This window comes from Carcharodon carcharias, chromosome 2 (genome assembly GCF_017639515.1).
Source record: "Carcharodon carcharias isolate sCarCar2 chromosome 2, sCarCar2.pri, whole genome shotgun sequence".
Taxonomy (NCBI): domain Eukaryota; kingdom Metazoa; phylum Chordata; class Chondrichthyes; order Lamniformes; family Lamnidae; genus Carcharodon; species Carcharodon carcharias.
In genome coordinates this window covers 215,548,711-215,572,345 of record NC_054468.1, presented here as the reverse complement: position 1 = coordinate 215,572,345, position 23,635 = coordinate 215,548,711, and the positions used below count along the sequence as shown (strand labels likewise).

The window sequence follows — 23,635 nt, the reverse complement described above, 5'->3', positions numbered from 1 at the left end:
TTGCAGACCTTCCCTCTCACTTTATCCTTCCTCTCGCAGACCTGCCCTCTCGTGGACCTTCTCTCTTGCCGGCCCACTCAGCCCCTGACCCTCTTTGTCCCAACTCTTCCAGTCCCCAATCCATCTTGTCCCTGACCCTCCTGGTCCCTGACTCACCCATTTGCTGGCCGACCCTTCCTTTTGCTGACCCCCACCCCCAGTCCCCAACCCTCATTGCCCCTGAAACCCCTGGTCCCCAACCCACCTAATCCCCTCCACTCCAGGTTGCTGGCCAGTCATCCCGGTCCCTGACCTTCCCAGTGCATGCTGAACCTGCTGCTCACTGTACATCATTCTTCCTGATTGTCCTGGTTGCCGGACGACTCTCCTGGTCTCTGACCCTCTTGGTTGCTGGCCAATCCTCCCTCTTGCTAACCCTCCCTCTCTCTGCTTCTTCAGCTTGCAATTTATCTGTGCAACCCTACAATTCAAAGCTGCTCTCACTCCAAAGCTACTCTTCCTGCCTGTCGCTGCTCATCTCCTGAACCCTTGCTACTAGTGAGAGTGCAAGAGAAGGAAGCGGTGAGTGAGAGAGGCATGGAGTGGGAAAGGTGGGGAGCAGTAGAGGTGGGAGAGACGGGGAGTAGGAGAGTCGGCCAGCGACGGGAAGGGTCTGGGAGCATGAGTACGGTGAGTGAGAAGTTTGGTAAGCACAATCGGCGGCAACTGAGAGGGTCAGCTAGCAACCAAGAGGGTCAGCCTGCGACTGGGAAGGTCGGTCAGTGACCAGGAAGTCAGGCAGTATGATGTGTGGCAAGCGGGAGGTTCGGCAAGCAAGATCGATGGTGATTGGGAGGGTTGGGGAGCGGGAGAGGTAAGGAGCAGGGTGGGTCTGTGTGCAGGAGAGGCAGCAAACAGGAGGATTGGTGAGGAGAGGCAGGTGTAGGAATTAAGCAGAAAAGGCACATTCCTTTTATATATTTCAATTTATTTTATTTTAAAAGTTAGTTCATTTATGAATATAAGAACTTAGCAATGTAATGTATTTCAACTGCAAGATATTATTTTATGAAGGAGAAAGGTCCTACAGAACCTAAGTACAGTTTTTACATTGGTTGTAATGGGAAGGTCTGACTCACTTAACGTTCTTTCACTTAAAGTTGCATATTCAGGAATGCAACTATGAAGTTAAGTGAGGACTTACTATGTTCAAGGCTGAGTTAGATTTTTGATCTTCAAGGGAGTCAAGGGTTTTGAGAGGCAAGCAGGAAAGTGGAGCTAAGGCCACAATCCAATCAGCCATGATCTTATTATATGATCATATCAGCAGGTTCAAGAGGCTGAACAGCCTACTCCTGCTCCTATTTCTTATGATCTTATGTATGAAATATTTAGACCATTGAGAAACCAAAATCAACTGAGTATACTTACATTACAAATTATTTTTTCTTTGTAGGGATCTGGTGATCAGGCTTACTTAAAGCTATACAACAGCAAGATTAAACCACACCTTAAGCTAACAAAACCAGATCTGAGTGTTGATGGTCCAGACATGGATGTCAATGGAAAAAATAAAATGCCTTCATTCAACGTGAAAGGGATATCCTCTCCTGATATTGACATGAACCTAAAGGCAACTAAAGGTAATACTTATACTTCGATATTAAAAATGGATTTACTAACTATGGATGTGAAGATGTCTAGCTTTGACATTAATGGTACAAATGGCTTAAATACCAAAATGATAAAGCCAGAACCCATGTTACATTCCTTTCATAATATTGAATTCAATTAAGAAATCTGTAATTAAGAAATCTGGAATTAAAAGCTATACTCAGTAATGGTGCCCATGAAACCCATTATCGATTGTCATCTGGTTCACTAGTGTCCTTTAGGGAAGGACATCTGCCATCCTTACTTGGTCTGGGCTACATGTGACACCAGACCCAAGGCAATGTGGTTTACTCTTAAGTGCCCTCTGAAATGGCCTAGCAAGCCACTCAGTTGTATTAAACCACTACAAAAAAGTCAATAAGGAATGAATCATTGAACGGATCATTCCACATCGACCTAGGCACTGGAAATGACAGTGGTTTACCCAGCCCTGTTGACCCTGCAAAGTTCTCCTTAATAACATCTGAGGGCTTGTGCCAAAATTGGGAGAGCCGTCCCACAGACTAATCAAGCAATTGCCTGACATGGTCATACTCACGGAATCATACTTTCAGATAATGTCCCAGACGACATCATCACTATCCTTGGGTATGTCCTGTCCCACCGGTAGGTCAGACATACCAGGGATGGCAGTACAGTGGTAAACAGTTGGGAGAGAGTTGCCCTGGGAGTCCTCAACATTGACTCTGGACCCCATGAAGACTCATGGCAACAGGTCAAACATGAGCAAGGAAAATGTCTGCATGAATATCACCTACCACACCCCCTCAGTTGATGTATCAGTACTCCTCCATGTTGAACACCACTTGGAGGAAGCACTGAGAGTGGCAAGGGCACAAAATGTACTCTTTATGGGAGACTTCAATGTCCACCACCAAGAGTGGCTCAGCAGCACCACTATTGACTGAACTGGACGAGTCCTAAAGGAAAAGCTGCTAGACTGGGTCTGCAGCAGGTGGTGAGGGAACCAAGAGAGAAACATGTACTTGACCTCGTCTTTACCAATCTACCTGTCGCAGATGCATTTGTCCATGATGGCATCGGTAGGAGTAACAGTTCTTGTAGAGATGTCATCCTGTCTTCACGTTAAGGATACCCTCCACCATGTTGTGTGGCGCTCTCACCGTGTCAAGTGAGATAGATTTCGAACAGATCTACCAACTCAAGACTGGACATTTATGAGGTGCTGTTGGCCATCAGCAGCAGCAGAATTGTACTCAACCACAATCTGTAACCTCAGGGCCCAGCATATCCCCCACTCCACTATTGCCATCAAGCCAGGGGATCAACCCTGGTTCAATGAAGAGTTCAGGAGGGCATGCCAGGAGCAGCACCAGGCATGCCTAAAAATGAGGTGTCAACCTGGTGAAGCTACAACACAGAACTATGTGCATGCCAAATAGCATAAGTAACATATGATAGAACTAAGCAATCCCACAACCAATGGATCAGATCTAAGCTCTGTATTCCTGCCATATCCATGTGAATGGTGGTGTTCAATTAAACAACTCACTGGAGGAGGAGGCTCCACAAATATCCCTATCCTCAATAATGGGGAGCCCAGCACATCAGTGCAAAGAGAAGGCTGAAGCAGTTGCAACCATCTTCAGCCTCAAGTACTGTGGATGATCCACCTTGGACTCCTCCTGAGGCTCCCAGCATCACAGATGCCAGTCTTCAGCCAATTCAATTAAATCCGTATGATATCAGGAAATGGCTGAAGGCACTGGATACTGCAATGGCTATGGGCCCTGACAATATCCTGGCATTAGTACTGAAGACTTGTGCTCCAGGACTTGCCGCACCCCTAGCCAAGCTGTTCCAGTACAGCTACAACAATGACATTCACCTGGCTATGTGAAAAAATGGCTAGGTATGTCCTGTACAAAAAAGCAGAACAAATCTGACCTGGCCAATTACCGCCCCATCAGTATACTCTCGATCACTAGTAAAGTGATGGAAATTGATGTCCAAGGTGCGATCAAGCAGCACTTACTCAGTACTAACCTGCTCACTGATGCTCAGTTTGGGTTCCACCAGGATCACTCAGCTTCTGACCTCATTACAACCTTGGTCCAATCATGAACAAAAAAGCTGAACTCAAGAGGTGAGGTAAGAGTAACTGCCCTTGGCATCAAGGCAGCATTTGACCGAGTGTGGCATCTAGCAAAACTGGAGTCAATGGGAATCGGGGGGGAAAACTCTTCACTGGTTGGAGTTGTACCCAGCACAAAGGAAGAAGGTTGCAGTTGTTGGAGGTCAATCATCTCAGTTCTAGAGCATCACTGCGTGAGATACTCAGGATAGTGTCCTAGGCCCGACCATCTTCAGCTGCATCACCAATGACCATCCTCCATCGTGAGGTCAGAAGTGGGGATGTTTGCTGATGATTGCACAATGTTCAGCACCATTTGTGACTCCTCAACTACTGATGCAGTCCATGTTGAAATGAAGGAAGACCTGGACAACATTCAGGCTTGAGCTGATAAGTGGCAAGTAACATTCCTGCCACACAAGTGCTGGCCAATGACCATCTCCAACAAAAGAAAATCTAACCTAGAAATATAGCAACATAGAAAATAGGATCCTGCTCCACCATTCAGTATGATCATGGCTGATCCTCTATCTTAACACCGTACTCCTGCTCTCTCCCCATATCTCTTGATGCCTTTAGAGTCCAGAAATCTATCTATTTCCTTCTTAAATGTATTCAGTGACTGGGCCTCCACAGCCTTCTGTGGTAGAGAATTCCATAGGTTCACCACCCTCTGAGTGAAGAAGTTTCTCCTCATCTCAGTCCTAAATGGTTAACCCCATGTCCTGAGACTGTGACCCCTTGTTCTAGACCCCCCAGCCAGAGGAAATATCATCCCTGCCTCCAGTCTGTCCATCCCTGTCAGAATTTTATATGTTTCAATGAGATTCCTCTCATTCTTCTAAGCAGCAGTGAATACAGGCTTCGTCGGTCCAATCTCTTCTCATACGACAATCCTGCCATCCCAGGAATCAGTCTGTGAACCTTCGCTGCACTACCTCTATGACAAATACATCCTTTCTTAGGTAAGGAGATGAAAACTGCACACAATACTCGAGGTGTGGTCTTACCAAAGGCCCTGTACAGCTGCAGCAAGACATCTTTATTCCTGTACTCAAGTCCTTTCACAATGAAGGCTAACATACCATTTGCCTTCTTCACTGCTTGCTACACCTGCATGCTTGCTTTCAATGATTGGTGTACAAGGACACCCAGGTCCCTTTGTACATCAACACTTCCCAATCTATCATCCTTTAAACAATACTCTGCCATTTTGTTTTTCCTACCGAAGTGGATAACTTCACACTTATCCATGTTCCTCTGCATCTGCCATGTTTTTGCCCACTTACTCAATCTGAATAAATCGACTTGAAGCCTCTTAACACCCTCCTCATCGCGCACATTCTCACCAAGTTTTGTGTCATCAGCAGACTTGGAAATATTACATTTGGTTCCTTCATCAAAATCATTGATATATATTGTGAATAGCTAGGGCCCTGCGGTACCCCATTAGTCACCACCTGCCACGCCGAAAAGACCTATTTATTCCTACTCTGTTTCCTATCTGTTAACCAATTCTCAATCCATGTCAACATATTACCCCCAATGCCATGTGCTTTAATTTACATACTAACCTCTTATGTGGGACTTAATCAAAAGATGACAACCAATGCATCCACTCTTTTAGTACCTTAGGATGTAGATTATCAGGCCCTGGGGATTTATCGGCTTTCAGTCCCATTAATTTCTCCAGCTCTATTGTTTTAGTAATACTAATTTCCTTCAATTTCTCGTTCTCACTAGATCCTTGGCCCCCTAGTATTTCTGGGAAGTTTTTGTGTCTTCCTCTGTGAAGACAGAACTAAAGTAATTATTTAATTGTTGTGCCATTTCCTTGTGCTCTATTATAAATTCTCTTGTTTCACACTGTAAGGCATCTACATCAGTCTTCATTAATCTTTTACATACTTATAGAAGCTTTTACAGTCCTCTTTTATGTTCCTTGCAAGTTTACTCTCACTCTATTTTTCCCCTCTTAACTAATCTCTTGGTCCACCTTTGCTCCCAATTCTCAGGCTTGCTACTTTTTCTAGCAACTTTATATGACTCCTCTTTGGATCTAATACTATCCTTAATTTCTTTTGTTAGCCATGGTTGGACCACTTTTCCTGTTGTGTTTTTGCACTAGAAAGAAATGTATAACTGTTGTAATGCATATATTTGTTCCTTAAATATTAGCCATTGTCTATCAACCATCATGCCTTTTAATGAAGTTTCCCAATCTAGCTTAGCCAGCTCATGCCTCATACCTTTGTAGTTTCCTTTGTTGAGATTTAGGACCCTAGTTTTAGATTGGACTACTTCACTTTCCATCCTAATGATGATTTCTGTCATGTTATGGCCCTGTTCCCTAAAGGACCCCACACAACAAGATTATTAATTAAACTATTCTCATTGCACAATACACACTCCAGGAATTTATTCGCCACATAAGTATTGCTAACTCAGTTTGCCCAGTCTATTTGTAGATTAAAGTCACCCATGATTACTGTAGTATCCTTGTTACATGTATCTCTAATTTCCTGTTTAATGCTGTCCCCTACCTTATCACTACTGTTTGGAGACCTATAGACAATTCTCATTAATGTTTTCCATCCTTTGTTGCTCCTTAGCTCCTCCCAGGCTGATTCTACATCTAGATTTTCTGAGTTAATATCCCCTCTCACTATTATACTGATTTCATCCTTAACTAACAACACCACGACACCTCCTTCTCCTTTTTGCCTATCCATTCCAAATATCGAGTACCCTTGGATATTCAGTTCCCAGCCTTGGTCACCCTTCAGCCATGTCTCCATAATTGCAATCATATCGTACCCGTTTAGATCTATTTGTGCTGAAAATTTGTCTGCCTTATTGCGAATGCTCCGTGCATTCAGGTACAGTGCCTTTAGGCTTATCTTTTTAATATTTTTACACTTTTCTTTGTACTATGATCCTATTTGCTGTTAGTCCTTGTTTCCCTTACCTTCTACTTTTGCTTTCTACTTTTCTGTCTTTCATTCCTATCTTTGTTTCCCTCTCTTGTGTCTGCCCACTTAAGTACCTATCCCCCTGCCAATCTAGTTCAAACCTTCTCCCACGGCACTAGCGAACACCCTGGCGAGGATATCGGTCCTGGTTGTTTTGGGGTGCAACCCGTCCAGCTTGTACAGGTCCCATCTTCCCCAGAATCGGTCCCAATGCCTCAGGAATCTAAATCCCTCCCTCCTACACCTCCAGCCACGCATTCATCTGGTCTATTCTCCTATTCCTGATCTCGCTAGCATGTGACACTGGGAGTAATCATACGATTACTATCTTTGAGGTCCTGCTTTTTCATTTATTTCCTAGCTCCCTATATTCTGCTTTCAGGCCCTCATCCCTCTTTTTACCCAGGTTGTTGGTACCAATATGGGCCACAGCCTCTGGTTGTACACCTTCCCCCTTCAGAATGTCCTGCAGCCAATCAGTGATATCCTTGACCCTGGCACCAGGGAGGCAACATACCATCCTGGTGTCACATCTGTTCCCCTTACAATAGAATCCCCTATCACTACCACTCTTTTTACACCACCTCTGTGCAGCTGAGCCACTCGCGATGCCAAGGACTTGGCTCTTGCTGCATTCCCTTGAGAAACCATCTCTCCCAGCAGTATCCAAAATAGAACATCTGTTGGAGAGGGAGATGGACCCAGGGGACTCCTGCGCTACCTGCCTAGTGCTTTTACTCTGGCAATTATCCATTCCCTTTCTGCCTGTGTATTCTTTACCTCCGTATGTGCTATCTACAAAGATCTCATTCTTGCGGATGCTCCACAGTGATACCAGGCACAGCTCCAGCTCCAAAACATGGATTTTGAGTAGCTGCAGCTGGAGACACTTCCTGCACATATGGTTGCCCTGACTTCCTACATTGCACAGGAGGAGCATTCCACTTGGCCAAGCTGCCCTGCCATGACTTACCCTAAATTACTCCCTTTACTTTTACTTCCCCTAGTTTAGAGAATATTAAGGACAAAAGAAATAATTACCAGGTCCTACTTACCAAGGCCGCCACTCTTTTTACTGAGAAAAGGTAGAAAATGAAAAGATCACCTCCTTCCCTCTTCACCAAACACCCTCTCTCACCAATCTCCAACTGAAGCATTCTAATACAGCCCAAAGCAGCAGTGCAGTGCAGACAAAAGCAGCGCTGTGGATGGTTTGCTTTTATGCCACCTGAATCTAGCTTCTGAAAACCTGTTTAAGCCAGTTAACTAATTTACCAGCTGCAGCTGCAAGTAGAGCCTGTATAACTCCTGTTTTAACGCTGAACTTAAACTCACCTTCTCCCAACTCAAAGAGCAACTTTTAGTTAGTTGCTAAATTAAAGAAAGATTAGACTTTAAATAGAAATTAATTCTTAAAAGTTCCTCTCTCACTAAACTCCAACTGAAACATTCTAATGCAGCACTCCAGTGAAGACCATTTCCCCTTGACATTCAATGGCATTACCATCGCTGAATTCCCACTATCAACATCCTGGGGGCTTGCCATTGACCAGAAACTGAACTGGGCCAACCATATAAATATTGTGGCTATAACAGCAGATCAAAGACTGGGAATTCTGTGATGAGTAACTCACATCCTGACTCCTCAAAGCCTGTCCACCATCTACAAGACACAAGTCAGCAGTATGATGGGATACTCTCCACTTGCTTGGTTGAGTGCAGCTCCAACAGCACTCAAGAAGCTTGACACCATCTGGAATAAAGCACCCCCACTTGATTGGCACCCCCTCCACCACCTTAAACATTCATTCCCTCCATCACCAATGTACAGTGGCAGCAGTGTGTACTATCTACAAGATGCACTGCAGCAATTCAACAAGGCTCCTTCGACAGAACCTTCCAAACCCGTGACTTCTATCACCTAGAAGGACAAGGGCTGCAGATGCATGGGAATACCAACACCTGCAAGTTCCCATCCAAAACACACAACATTCTGACTTGGAACTATATCACCATTCCTTCATTGTTGCTAGGTCAAAATCCTGGTACTGCCTCCCTAACACCACCAGATGGACTGCAGCGGTTCAAGAAGGCAGCTCACCACCACCTTCTCAAGGGCAATTAGGGATGGGCAATAAATGCTAGCCTAGCCATTAATGCATACATCCCATGAAAGAATAAAAAGAAAGTTCAAGAAGGGTATGTTAGTTTAGTGGTTATGTTACTGGATTAGTAACCTGGAGGTCTGGATGAATGATCCAGTCCAGGATCTGGACTAATCACGCAGAAATATAAATTCAGTTTCCACCATGGCAGCTGGCGGTATTTAAATTCAATGAAATAAATCTGGAATAAAAAGCCAATATCAACAGTGATAACCACGAAACACCAGATTGCCATAAAAACCCATCTGGTTCACTCATGTCCTTTAGGGAAGAAAATTTGCATTCCTTACCTTGTCTGGCCAACATGTGACCCTATACCCACTGCAATGTGGTTAATGGCTGATGTTAAAGTGTTAGTTCCAAAGATTGCCGGAGGAATGATGACCTCAAATATCTACAATAAACGTCCAAAAGATTATTCACTTTTAAGGTGCGAGATACAGAATTTAAAGGTCCAAGCTTGGTTATGTCGAATTTGAAGATGAAATAAAGATTTAAATGTATCTGGGATGGAGGTTAAATCTCCAAAAGGTGGTCTTGATGTCTACAAGCTCCAACGTTTGCAACGCCCTCAGCCAACTTATATGGACTATAGGGAACAATGATTCTTCTTCTAACTCTGCAAGTAAAACTGCAGTGTTCTCTCATTGATATCAACAACCTTGATCTTGCACTAAACTAAAAAGGAATAAGGGGAAACAAAACTTTATAAACTATTGAAAAATTTAATGTAGATTTCGATGCTAATATTCCAAAATCTAATATTAATAAGTATTTTATTTATACTAAAAATACAGAAATCCCATAGTATTTTATATATAAAAAACAGAAAGAAAGATGGAGATTAAAACCTTAAGATTCCTAATTCCAAATCAAAATTAAAAGTGCCTTAATTCAGATTAACAAGATACAAACCTTCAATGCCAGATATTTAGCTTTCTTCTGAATTTCAAGGTGGCATTAACAATCTTACCGTTGATGTGAAGGAATCCAAACTTGATACTGGGGTGGAGAAATTAATTTGCGTAGTATGCAGACTTATGTTGATTCCTAAGGAGCTGCTGTGCAGGTTTCTTCAACGAGATGAATGGGGAAACTGAGCTGCCCATTTCTTAGAGTGGAATTTTCCATGTCCATTGGCGTCAGGTGTGCTCGGCGGCATAAGCGGACAATATGGTGAGAAGGCCAGAAATTGATTTCACGACGTGCAGAAGTCAGGACTTTCCGCCAGGGCCTTGCTCACATCGCAGACATCTGAGGAGCAGAAGACACTGGAGCCTGACACCAACAACACACTGGAGGAACAACTATGGCATGCTGGCAGGATTCTCATGGACATGGCTCTGCTGTGAAGCAGCTCACAGAAGTTGGAACGTCACTGCTGAGGGTCTGTTCACAATAAATGATGGTCGAGGGGGTGGAGAGGAAGGTCCAGCTGTGTTTGGGAGAGGAAGATGTACTGGGGGGGTGGGAGAGGAAGGTCTCAGATCGACTGGGAGATGAAGAGTTGTCAGAATGGGGTGAGTTTGGGGGGGCATGAAGGTGTCAGGACTAGATGAGGTTGTTGGGGGGAAATGAAAGTGTCAGGATGGGGTGAGGTTGTGGGGTGAATGAAGGTGTCAGTATGGGGTGAGGTTGTGGGGGGGCAATGAAGGTGTCTGGATTGGGTAAGGTTGTTGGGGGGAATTAAGATGTCAGCGGGGGGGAGGTTGGGAGGGAGTACGGGGGGAGGAGGGGTAATGAGGAGAAGATGGCAACTGGGGAGGTAGGTGTAAAGGAAGGAGTTTGGAGGGGTAAGGACTGCGGGGAGGGGAGGAAGTCCAGGGGAAGAAGGAGTTTGGAGAGAGGAGGGAGTAAGGCTGGAGGAAGAAGTAAGGGTGGAGGGAGGAGTAAAGGTGTCTGAAGGAGTCAGGAAGGGGAAAGGAATAAAGGTGGTGTGAGAAATAAAGGTGTCTTAAGGAGCCAGGGAAGGGGAAGGACTAAGTGGGGGTGGAGACGGGGGGCCGGGGGGATGTGGACCATGGGAGGGGGCGTCCGGGGGGTGGTGGGGAAGGGGTTCCAAAGGGGAGAAGGGGTTCCAAGGGGGGAAGGGATCCAGGAGTGGGGCTGTCCAGGTGAATGTGCGAGGGAGTGCTCTGATGAGTCCATAACTGCCTCCTGGGCAGCAAACCGAGGGTGGACGTGGCAGGAGGGAATGGTGAGAATGACCAAAGGCAGAGTGAGGCAGTAGGGTATGGGGTGGTTAGGGTTCAAAAGTAACAGTGGAAGGGATGGTGAGGGTGGTTGGCGGGGACTTGGAGGCAAACATGGACCCTGGAGGTGGGAAGGAGGAGGTCAGGGAGGTGAATTTGGATGGGGTTGGCTGGTAGGTCACCGACTGGAGGTGGAAGGTGTTGCTGGGGGAGGTCAACAGTGATGGGGGAAAGGAAATGGGTGATTGGGGGAGGGGAATAGATGGGGAGCACATGAAAAACTGACTTAAGACCATGTTGTCTAAATTGAAAGTGAAACGACAGTCATGGTGGGCGAGATCAGGTGCTACAGAGGAGTGTAATCATTGGTTGGGCAGAGATGTAGGTTGGCTCAGATGGACAACTGAAAGTGAACCCCAGCGTATGACACTGAAAATGTTCAGGACATTGAGGTGAGTGTGATGCGCAAAGGATCAGTGTGAATGGGACAGTGCTTGCACAAGGCTCTGAAAAGCCCTGCTGCACACACACTTCTCCCTCCAGAATTGCTCGTTGGCCGGCTGCTCCATCTGTGGTGACAGAGGATGAGGTTGAGGGGCTCACAGGCAAAGGGGACACAGAGGGAGAGGACAGTCCCTGAGATTCCTGAATAGATGACCCAGGGGTGTGTGTGATGTTACCTTCTGCTGACTCTCCTGCTTTTGGCCTTCAAACTCATCCTGAGGCTCGTCAGCTGACTCAGACCTCACAGATGCTTCTTCCCCAGCAGTCCTCTGAGCGCAGGGGAGCTTGGCCGAACCTGCCTCTTGCTGCGGACACATGTCCGTGTGGCAACAGATTGTGAACCCGAGCCTGCTCTGGATCTAGGTTCCACCGAAGTATATGTCTTCACTGGTGCAGGGTGTGGGTAAGCACTGTGACAGTCCTTCCAGGCTGCTTATTTCCAGCTCTTCAATGGAGGAGGTGTTCTCTTGGCTGGAGGTGAAGACCTGGATGGAGCTGAGGGACAGGCTGGTTGAGGGTGTCGGTTGCTTGGCAGAGCTCCCTGTGAACCAAAGCAGAGATAATTAGTGCATGTCAGCAGAGTCAAAAGCAGGAGAGAGAGCACTCACATTTGCGTTGAGAGAGGGATGATATGGTGCAGGATCTTCACAAGGTTGTTCACCGCTGACCTCATCGTCACCTCAGGCACAATACATGTCCTCACCAGTCAGTGTGATGGCATGCTCCTCAAAGTGAGTGAGAGGCCTAACGTCGGCTGCTCCACTGCCAGTCTGGGACCGCTCCCTGCTGATGTGAACAGGTTTCTCCTGCATGAAAACAGATGGAGAGAGTGTGAGCAGGACACATGGCACTGCGTGGAATGTTTGTGTGGTGAGCAGAGCCATGGGCAGGATGAGGACATGACTTTGAGAGAGGATGAGCCTAATGGAGATGTGAGGATGTGTGTGAGAGTTAGTGGTGTTGCCCTTTGAGGTGTGAGATCCCTGTGAATGTGCGAAGGATTTGTGAGTGTGTGAGTTGAGAGTGATGAGAAGAGTAGGTTATCCTGGTGGAATGGATGTGACCATTCATCCTGTAGCGGCACTGGGTGGCTATCCTCTTTTGCAGGTCATTGGTGCAGACCAGCACTACCACTGGCTCCCACGCTGGCTTGGTGGTGCAGCTGCCCATCCTGCAGTCAGAGTGGGGGTAGAGGACATCATGGCCGGCCTCCACGGTGTCCAAAAGGTGCTTGAGGAATGCGTCACTGAAGCGGGGACCTGCAGTCTTCTTTTGCCTTTAGGGCCCATCCTGTCTTCTGTGCAGCAGTTGTGGGCTGGAAGCACTGAAAGGTGTGCACGCGGTTGCACTTTAAAATATGGCACCTGGCGTGATGAAGCAGCGAGGTGATGTCATGGCGGGCGAATGACAGCCCACCCACCATCAAAATGCTGTGTTTCCCGGGAATGCATGATTAATGCGGCAGTTTAGGGACGATATGGCATGAGAAGCCATCATTGCGGCCAGTGGATAAAGCGTTGTTTTACCCGCCCACTACCACACCTAATGCAAATCTGGGATGATTCAGCCCTTAGTCTGGTCCCAGGAAACTCACGTAGGTCTGTGTAGCAACACTTTAGATGAACAAATTCCTCCTCTGAACAATCCTGAAGTAAGATTTAATGAATGAAAGATCAATATGCCATCATTCAAAAACAAAATGATCGAGTCCAGATATTGGCCTTACCATAAAACCACCACAAATTTATGGTCCCGAATATTAAATATTTCAAAATTTGCATGAAGGGATATCATTGGCCCATCGAGTCTACACCAACATGTGAGAAACACCTGACATACCTACCTAATCCCATTTACCAGCATTTGGCCCATGACTTGAATGTTATGACGTGCCAAGTGCTCATCCAGGTACTTTTTAAAGGATGTGAAGCAACCCGTCTCCACCACATTCCCAGGCAGTGCATTCCAGATTGTCACCACCCTCTGGGTAAAAAAATTTTTCCTCACATTCCCCCTAAACCTCCTGCCTCTCACCTTGAACTTCTGTCCCCTCGTGACTGATCCTTCAACTAAGGGGAACAACTGCTCCTTATCCACCCTGTCCATGCCTCTCATAATCTTGTACACCTCGATCAGGTCGCCCCTCAGTCTTCTCTGCTCCAGCGAAAACAACCCAAGTCTATCCAACATCTCTTCATAACTTAAATGTTTCATCCCAGGCAACATCTTGGTGAATCTCCTCTGCGCCTCCTCCAGTGCAATCACATCCTTTCTATAATATGGCGACCAGAACTGTAGACAGTACTCCAGCTGTGGCCTCACCAAGGTTCTATACAAATCCAACATGACCTCCGTACTTTTGTAATCTATGCCTCGATTGATAAAGGCAAGTGTCCCATATGCCTTTTTCACCACCCCACTAACATGCCCCTCTGCCTTCAGAGATCTATGGACACATATGCCAAGGTCCCTTTGTTCCTCAGAATTTCCTAGTGTCGTGCCATTCCTTGTCAAATTATTCCTTCCAAAGTGTATCATCTCACACTTTTCAGGGTTAAATTCCATCTGCCACTTATCTGCCCTTTTGACCATCCCATCTATATCTTCCTGTAGCCCAAGACAGTCAACCCCACTGTTAACCACCCGGCCAATTTTGTGTCATCCACAAACTTACTAATCCTACCCCCCACATAGTCATCTATGTTGTTTATATAAATGACAAATAATCGGGGAGCCAGCACAGATCCCTGTGGTACGCCACTGGACACTGGCTTCCAGTCACTAAAGCATCATTCTGTCATCACCTTTTGTCTCCTACAACTAAGCCAATTTTGAATCCACCTTATCAAATTACCCTGTATCCCATGTGCATTTGCCTTCTTTATAAATCTCTCATGTGGTATCTTGTCAAAGACTTTGCTGAAATCCATATAAACTACATCTCATCTAAACTACCCTCATCTGCACACCTGGTCACCTCAAAAAATTCAATTAAATTTGTTAGGCATGACCTCCCTCTGACAAAGCCATGCTGACTATCCCTGATCAAACCTTGCCTCTCCAAGCGGAGATAGATTCTCTCCTTCAGAATTTTCTCCAATAGTTTCCCTACCACTGATGTGAGACTCACTGGCCTGTAGTTCCCTGGCTTATCCACACAACCCTTCTTAAATAGTGGAACCACATTAGCTGTTCTCCAGTCCTCTGGCACCTCCCCTGTGGCCAGAGAGGAATTAAAAATTTGGGTCAGAGCCCCTGTGATCTCCTCCCTTGCGTCCCTCAGCAGTCTGGGACACAAATCATCCAGACCTGTATCAATTTGCTTAAGAACCTTGCAGGCTCTGTACCCGAGTTCGATACCTTCATCCTCATTCTCTTGGGTGAAGACGGATGTGAAGTATTCATTCAACACTCTAGCGATGTCGTCTGGCTCCACCCATAGATGGCCCCCTTGGTCCCTTATGGACCCTACTCTTTCCCTGGTTATCCTCTTCCCATTGATATACTTATAGAATATTTTAGGATTTTCCCCACTTTTACCAGCCAGAGCTTTCTGGCTTATCTGGGCATTTGTGCTACAATTCACAATGTTCATAGGACAAATGTAAAATTGAAAGTTCCAAAGTTTAGGAAGCCACACTTAGGAATTTCAAGAACAAAAGGAATTAATGTATATTTAGACAGCTTTACAAAATTTCCTCCAGCTGATATATCAACTCCTGAGAGTAAAGGAGGGATAGGATTTACTAAAGCAGTCATGATATGGACCCCGAAGTTCCTCATGCAAAGGTAAAAGGAATCAAGTTAAAATGTATTTTATTAACATGTCCCTATCAAATATTTCCATTCCAGATGTTGACCTCAGACTACCAACAAATATTGATCTCGCTGCTCCAAAATTCCAAGCTGAAGTCAAAGGTCCAAGTCTTGATATAGAAACTCCAAGGTTGAATGGCGCTAAGATTGAAGGGAAGATAAAGCCTCCAGGATCATTTTCAATTTCAGGAGTCAAACCCAAAATGGATGTGTCTGCACCAGAGTCAAAGACAGATGTAAAAGTTCCTGATATTGATATAGGAGGTGTAAATGTTCCTGAATCAAAAGCAAATTTGAAAATGCCAAAATTGGAAATGCCTTCCTTTGGACTATCAGGACCAAATGGACCAGATGTGGATGTTGATGGTTCAGTAAAAGGTAAAGTAAAACTTCCCAAGGCTGACATATCAGCTCCGGAAATTAAAACAGGGATAGGTATGGACCTGAAAAAGCCTACAATTGGTGCAGATTTTGATATGCCCGACATGAACCTTGAAGTTCCTGATGTAAAACTTAAAGGTTCAGGGATTAAAATGCCTTCACTTAACTTGTCAGGAAAAAATGTTTCCATTCCACATGTGGATGCCAATCTACCATCAGGAAACATAGATCTTGCTGGTCCAAAAATAGATGCTGATGTCAAAAGTCCAAACCTTGAAATAAATGCTCAAAATGTTGATGACTTTGGTGCAGAAGGAAAGTTTAAATTCCCAAAATTTAAAAAGCCTACATTTTCAATCTCTGGAAACAAACCAAAAAAGCCTGAACTGGATGCCTCTGTGCCAGATTTGAAGACAGATATAAAGGCTCCAAATGTTGACATCGGAGTTCCAGAAGCAAAAAGCAAATGGAAAATGCCAAAATTGGAAATGCCGTCCTTTGGACTATCAGGACCAGATGTGGATATTGATGGTTCACTAAAAGCACCTGGTGTCGATGTGTCCATTCCAAACAATAAGGGAAACTATGAGACTCCAAATGTTGACATCAAACTTCCAAAAGGGGATATAGATGCAAACAACCCAGATGCAGAACTCAAAGGAGGAAAATTCAAATTACCAGGATTTAACTCGCCAAGCAGTAAATTGTCAATGTCAGGTACTGATAAAGGACTGAAGATGCCAAAAGGTCAGGTGGAACTTTCTGCCCCTGATTTTCAGGGGGATATCAGCGGCCCAAGCCTAGATATGAAAGGCCCGAGTATTGATGTCAATGCTCCAAGTCTTGATGTTTCTGAAGCAAAAGGCAAATGGAAAATGCCAAAATTGGAAATGCCGTCCTTTGGACTAACAGGACCAAAAGGACCAGATGTGGATGTTGATGGTTCACTAAAAGCACCTGGTGTCGATGTGTCTGCGCCAAATGTTAAGGGAAATATTGCAGTGCCAAATGTTGATTTAAATCTTCCAAAAGGGGATATAGATGCAAACATCCCAGATGCAGAACTCAAAGGAGGAAAATTCAAATTACCAGGATTTAACTTGCCAAGCAGTAAATTGTCAATGTCAGGTACTGATAAAGGACTGAAGATGCCAAAAGGTCAGGTGGAACTTTCTGCCCCTGATTTTCAGGGGGATATCAGAAGCCCAAGCCTAGATATGAAAGGCCCAAGTATTGATGTCAATGCTCCAAGTCTTGATGTTCCTGAAGCAAAAGGCAAATGGAAAATGCCAAAATTTGAAATGCCATCCTTTGGACTATCAGGACCAAAAGGACCAGATGTGGATGTTGATGGTTCACTGAAAGCACCTGGTGTCGATGTATCTGTGCCAAATGTTAAGGGAAATTATGAGGCTCCAAATGTTGACATCAAACTTCCAAAAGGGGATATAGATGCAAACATCCCTGATGCAGAACTCAAAGGAGGAAAGTTCAAACTACCAGGATTTAACTTGCCAGGTGGTAAATCATCGATGTCAGGTACTGATAAAGGACTGAAGATGCCAAAAGGTCAGGTGGAACTTTCTGCCCCTGATTTTCAGGGGGATATCAGAGGCCCAAGCCTAGATATGAAAGGCCCGAGTATTGATGTCAATGCTCCAAATGTTGATGTTCCTGAAGCAAAAGGCAAATGGAAAATGCCAAAATTGGAAATGCCGTCCTTTGGACTAACAGGACCAAAAGGACCAGATGAGGAAGTTGATGGTTCACTAAAGGCGCCTGGAGTCAATGTGCCTGCGCCAAATGTTAAGGGAAATATTCATGTGCCAAATGTTGATTTAAATCTTCCAAAAGGGGATATAGATGCAAACATCCCAGATGCAGAACTCAAAGGAGGAAAATTCAAATTACCAGGATTTAACTTGCCAAGCAGTAAATTGTCAATGTCAGGTACTGATAAAGGACTGAAGATGCCAAAAGGTCAGGTGGAACTTTCTGCCCCTGATTTTCAGGGGGATATCAGAGGCCCAAGCCTAGATATGAAAGGCCCGAGTATTGATGTCAATGCTCCAAGTCTTGATGTTCCTGAAGCAAAAGGCAAATGGAAAATGCCAAAATTTGAAATGCCATCCTTTGGACTAACAGGACCAAAAGGACCAGATGTGGATGTTGATGGTTCACTAAAAGCACCTGGTGTCGATGTGTCTGCGCCAAATGTTAAGGGAAATATTGCAGTGCCAAATGTTGATTTAAATCTTCCAAAAGGGGATATAGATGCAAACATCCCAGATGCAGAACTCAAAGGAGGAAAATTCAAATTACCAGGATTTAACTTGCCAAGCAGTAAATTGTCAATGTCAGGTACTGATAAAGGACTGAAGATGCCAAAAGGTCAGGTGGAACTTTCTGCCCCTGATTTTCAGGGGGATATCAGCGGCCCAAGCCTAGATATGAAAGGCCCGAGTATTGATGTCAATGCTCCAAATGTTGATGTTCCTGAAGCAAAAGGCAAATGGAAAATGCCAAAATTGGAAATGCCGTCCTTTGGACTAACAGGACCAAAAGGACCAGATGTGGATGTTGATGGTTCACTAAAGGCGCCTGGAGTCAATGTGCCTGCGCCAAATGTTAAGGGAAATATTCATGTGCCAAATGTTGATTTAAATCTTCCAAAAGGGGATATAGATGCAAACATCCCAGATGCAGAACTCAAAGGAGGAAAATTCAAATTACCAGGATTTAACTTGCCAAGCAGTAAATTGTCAATGTCAGGTACTGATAAAGGACTGAAGATGCCAAAAGGTCAGGTGGAACTTTCTGCCCCTGATTTTCAGGGGGATATCAGAGGCCCAAGCCTAGATATGAAAGGCCCAAGTATTGATGTCAATGCTCCAAGTCTTGATGTTCCTGAAGCAAAAGGCAAATGGAAAATGCCAAAATTTGAAATGCCGTCCTTTGGACTATCAGGACCAAAAGGACCAGATGTGGATGTTGATGCTTCACTGAAAGCACCTGGTGTCGATGTGTCTGTGCCAAATGTTAAGGGAAATATTCATGTGCCAAATGTTGATTTAAATCTTCCAAAAGGAGAAATAGATGCAAACATTCCAGATGCAGAACTTAGTAAGCGAAAATTCACAATGCCAAAATTTAACTTGCCAAGTGCAAATTTGTCAGATCAAGAAATGAACCTTAATTTAAAAGCACCAACTATGACAAGTGATGTGGATGCTAAATTGAAGGTTCCAAAGCTCAAGAAGCCCAATTTAGAAATTTCAAGACTTGAAGGGCCTACTGTGCGCTTAGATGGCAAAGTAAAACTTCCCAAGGCTGACATTTCAGCTCCAGAAATGAAAACAGGGATAGGATTTGCTGGTATGGACCTTAAAAAGCCTACAATTAGTACAGATTATGATATGCCGGACATGAACCTTGAGGTTCCTGATGTAAAACTTAAAGGTTCAGGGATTAAAATGCCTTCACTTAACTTGTCAGGAAAAACTGTTTCCATTCCACATGTGGATGCCAATCTACCATCAGGAAATATAGATCTTGCTGGTCCAAAAATAGATGCTGATGTCAAAAGTCCAAACCTTGAAATAAATGCTCCAAAAGTTGATGACTTTGGTGCAGAAGGAAAGTTTAAATTCCCAAAATTTAAAAAGCCTACATTTTCAATCTCTGGAAACAAACCAAAAAAGCCTGAACTGGATGCCTCTGTGCCAGATTTGAAGACAGATATAAAGGCTCCAAATGTTGACATCGGAGTTCCTGAAGCAAAAAGCAAATGGAAAATGCCAAAATTGGAAATGCCGTCCTTTGGACTATCAGGACCAAAAGGACCAGATGTGGATGTTGATGGTTCACTAAAAGCACCTGGTGTCGATGTGTCTGCGCCAAAGGTTAAGGGAAATTATGAGACTCCAAATGTTGACATCAAGCTTCCAAAAGGGGATATAGATGTAAACATCCCAGATGCAGAACTCAAAGGAGGAAAGTTCAAATTACCAGGATTTAATTTGCCAGGTGATAAATTGTCAATGTCAGGTACTGATAAAGGACTGAAGATGCCAAAAGGTCAGGTGGAACTTTCTGCCCCTGATTTTCAGGGGGATATCAGTGGCCCAAGCCTAGATATGAAAGGCCCGAGTATTGATGTCAATGCTCCAAGACTTGATGTTCCTGAAGCAAAAGGCAAATGGAAAATGCCAAAATTGGAAATGCCGTCCTTTGGACTATCAGGACCAAAAGGACCAGGTGTGGATGTTGATGGTTCACTAAAAGCACCTGGTGTCAATGTGTCTGCGCCAAATGTTAAGGGAAATATTGCAATGCCAAATGTTGATTTAAATCTTCCAAAAGGGGATATAGATGCAAACATCCCAGATGCAGAACTCAAAGGAGGAAAATTCAAATTACCAGGATTTAGCTTGCCAAGCGGTAAATTGTCAATGTCAGGTACTGATAAAGTACTGAAGATGCCAAAAGGTCAGGTGGAACTTTCTGCCCCTGAACTTCAGGGGGATATCAGAGGCCCAAGCCTAGATATGAAAGGCCCGAGTATTGATGTCAATGCTTCAAGTGCTGATGTTCCTGAAGCAAAAGGCAAATGGAAAATGCCAAAATTTGAAATGCCATCCTTTGGACTATCAGGACCAAAAGGACCAGATGTGGATGTTGATGGTTCACTGAAAGTGCCTGGTGTTGATGTGTCTGCGCCAAATGTTAAGGGAAATATTGCAGTGCCAAATGTTGACTTACATCTTCCAAAAGGGGATATAGTTGCAAATATCCCAGATGCAGAACTTAATAAACAAAAGTTGAAGATCCCGAAATTCACCAAGTCTAAATTAGAGATGTCAGGAATTGAAGGATCAAACATGTATTTAGATGGTAATGTCAAAATTCCAAAGGCTGATGTATCAGCTCCAGAAGTTAAAACAGGGATAGGATATGCAGGAGTTGACTTGAAAAACCGCACAATTGGTGCAGATTTTGATATGCCTGATATGAACCTTGAAGTACCTGATGCAAAAGTCAAAGGCCCAAGTTTAAAAAAGCCTTCACTTAACATGCCTTCAGGAAACGTTTCCATTCCAGATGTGAACATTAATGTACCAACACACAGTATAAGAGGAGATGCAGGCATTCACATGCCGGGTGTAGGAGCTCAGGGAAGAAAATTGAAAGACCCCAACGTGGACATGAAAGGTGCAAAGGTCGATGTTAATTTGCCAAATCTTCATGGTGATTTTCGAGAAATTGGTGTAGATGTGAGCACACCAAATCTTTATGCTGAAGTGAATGATTCCAAATTAAATATAGGTAGTGATGAGAATATTAACATGCAAAATAAATTTTCAAGGGAAACATTTAAAATAAGATCATCATCTTTATCTGATGTTGATGATGTATCTACACTGCCAGAAAGTGACCCCAATTTAAAAGCAAGAACTTCCAGTACTCTTCATGTCGCTGATGCTTCTATGAATAAAAAAAGTAAGTTCAAATTCCCAAAGTTCTTTAACTTCAGTCATAAATCAAAGGGATCAGTTGACTTCACAAAGGCAAAGGCAGCATCTTCTTCTGGGACATTTACATCAAAGTTGCCATTGCCAGAACTTGAGTTCTCTGTGTCTAAAAACTGAAGACTTGCACAACTGGTATTATGATGCATGTTCTGCATCAGTGATAAATTTACAATCCCTTCAAATCAATTCAAATACAGAGAATCTTTGATGTATTAGTGCAATAATACAACACTGAAATTTGTATTTCCTCATTCTTGTTGAGGAAAAACAAAAATGTTACAAAACTAAAAATGAAAATACAACACAATAAGGGATCAGTCTGGAATATTGAGTTTGTTGCAGACCCTCACCTAAGACACCCACCATCAGCTCAATGCTAGCTTTTTTAAGTTCAGGACTTCAATGAAAGGATTTTGTTTATGTACATTAAATCTACAGGTAACAGCATGAAGAAAAGTTTTGTATACAAGTTACTCCTGAAATCAATTCTTTGCAATGATTGTCTTTTGCCCTCTAATATATATAAATAGCCATTATATTTGGGAATCATGACTTTTTGCAAGGGATGCTGCATATCATTTGCCACAAAAATATGGTAATATTAAAAAGACCAAACATTGATATCAATTGACATAGTCCTTAAAAGATAGAATAAGGGTAATGCCTTTATATCCTAGGAATCTTCTTGAAAACATATTTTAACTCTGATAATCTCCAGAAATCTATAAATGATCTTAATACCATTTAATATTTTATATATATGCTAAATGTTCAGTTAAGTCAGGTTAGATAAAAGATTTTCTTCATCAAACTTACATATAACAGGGGTTACTATAATAGAACACAGCTAGTAACATATTCAGATATGCTAAATATATTTACTTAAATGGAAATGTAAAACTCAGGATTGTACAGGTTTTCATAATTCTTCAATGTCAAATTCAATTTGTAAAATATTCAGTTTCTTTAATATCGAGAACTTAAAACTTTGTAAAGAAAGTTTTACTGAAACATTTTAAATGGTTATTGTATAGTCTTACAAGAGGCCCTCAAGTGGTCAACCTCAAGGGTTATTCTTCTGTAGCAAGTGTTATTGCTTTATTCCAATATGAAATACTCATTTTTTATTAAATTAACCATGTAATTAACATATTTGTAGAAATATGATAATAAATGCTGTTGGGATAATTAGTTTGAAATAGATCTCTTTGATTATCAGCTTTTGCAACTCAAATCTTTAGCACATGCTGCCTGTTCCTTCACTGTGCATTCTCAAGTGGATGATATAAAGATCTTTTCCTTCAGAAAAATATGAGCTCACTCATTGATTTATGATTTTGTAGAAACGCTTCTGAGAATGAGAGTTGCGGTGTGCATCAGGCAGATGTTCTATATGAGGGGTTAATATTAAACTGAAAATGAGGCTCAGAAGCAGGAATGCTACCCACTGCACCACAAGACCTCCCATCACAGTACACAGGGAGTATTTACAGCCATCCTACTTTTGCTGGATTCGAGTGTCAGGACTTTAGAGGTGACCATAGTCTAAATTTAATTAATCTTTTACATTGAAGTTAAACTCAAATGCAAGTAAATGATCAGAATATAGCACTTAGTTATGGTGAACGTGCTTGTCCCCAGCTGTGTACAGTAATGCAGACCAGGAAGGTTCTAGGTACAATCTCTGATCTGTGCTGATCTCAGTTGCAGTAACATTACAGGTGCTGCAGTTTGCTGCAGCAAACCTGGGGCAGGCAAACAATCAGCTGGTCACACTATTGACCAGACTAGTGTCTCCTAGCTATATCATCACAGGTGTGAATATCAGGAGCTGATTGTACCAGACTTAAGGCATAATGCTCCCATAGTTGGATAGCTTCCTAATGTTGACTGTCTAGCCCTACATGTAAAGAATGGGCACTTACTAGAGGTATCAGAGGGCAGACAGTGCCCGCAGAAGCATAGCTCAGCATGAGTCAGCATGCTTAGGAGAGACGGAGAGAAACTCATGCATCATCACTGATGTCTGATTCAATTTCAATTTTTTAAAAGGTCAAACATCTTTCATATCTCTCATATGACTATTTGCTTTCCAGAGGCATAGTCTTCATGACAGCTAACCTAAACCTCAACCTAATGTTACAGAAAGGAAGGGGGTTCATTTAAACAGCACTAGTTTCTCATCTCACCACCTGTCTGTAAACAGAAAGATGTTTTGATTTGTTTCCCTCGTTATAAGCAGTGGTGTATTTCCCCAACTCCTCGGATTTTGTGCGATTCAAGTTTCTATTAATAACCCCACTGCAAACTCAAGATACAGTGAATT

The 23,635-nt window shown here is 43.5% G+C and overlaps 1 protein-coding gene across 2 annotated transcripts in view; it reads left to right on the top strand.

Annotated features, from left to right (window-relative positions):
* The window catches only part of si:ch211-125o16.4 (neuroblast differentiation-associated protein AHNAK), a 53,075-nt gene extending 30,575 nt beyond the window's left edge, over nt 1-22,500 (top strand). For both annotated transcript variants that reach the window (XM_041177100.1, XM_041177110.1), the window contains 2 exons: nt 1,436-1,622; nt 15,434-22,500. In XM_041177100.1, coding sequence (XP_041033034.1) covers nt 1,436-1,622; nt 15,434-21,426 — 6,180 coding nt within the window. In that variant the 3' untranslated portion in view covers nt 21,427-22,500. The remainder of the gene's footprint in view (nt 1-1,435; nt 1,623-15,433) is intronic.
* Nucleotides 22,501-23,635: the final 1,135 nt, after the last annotated feature.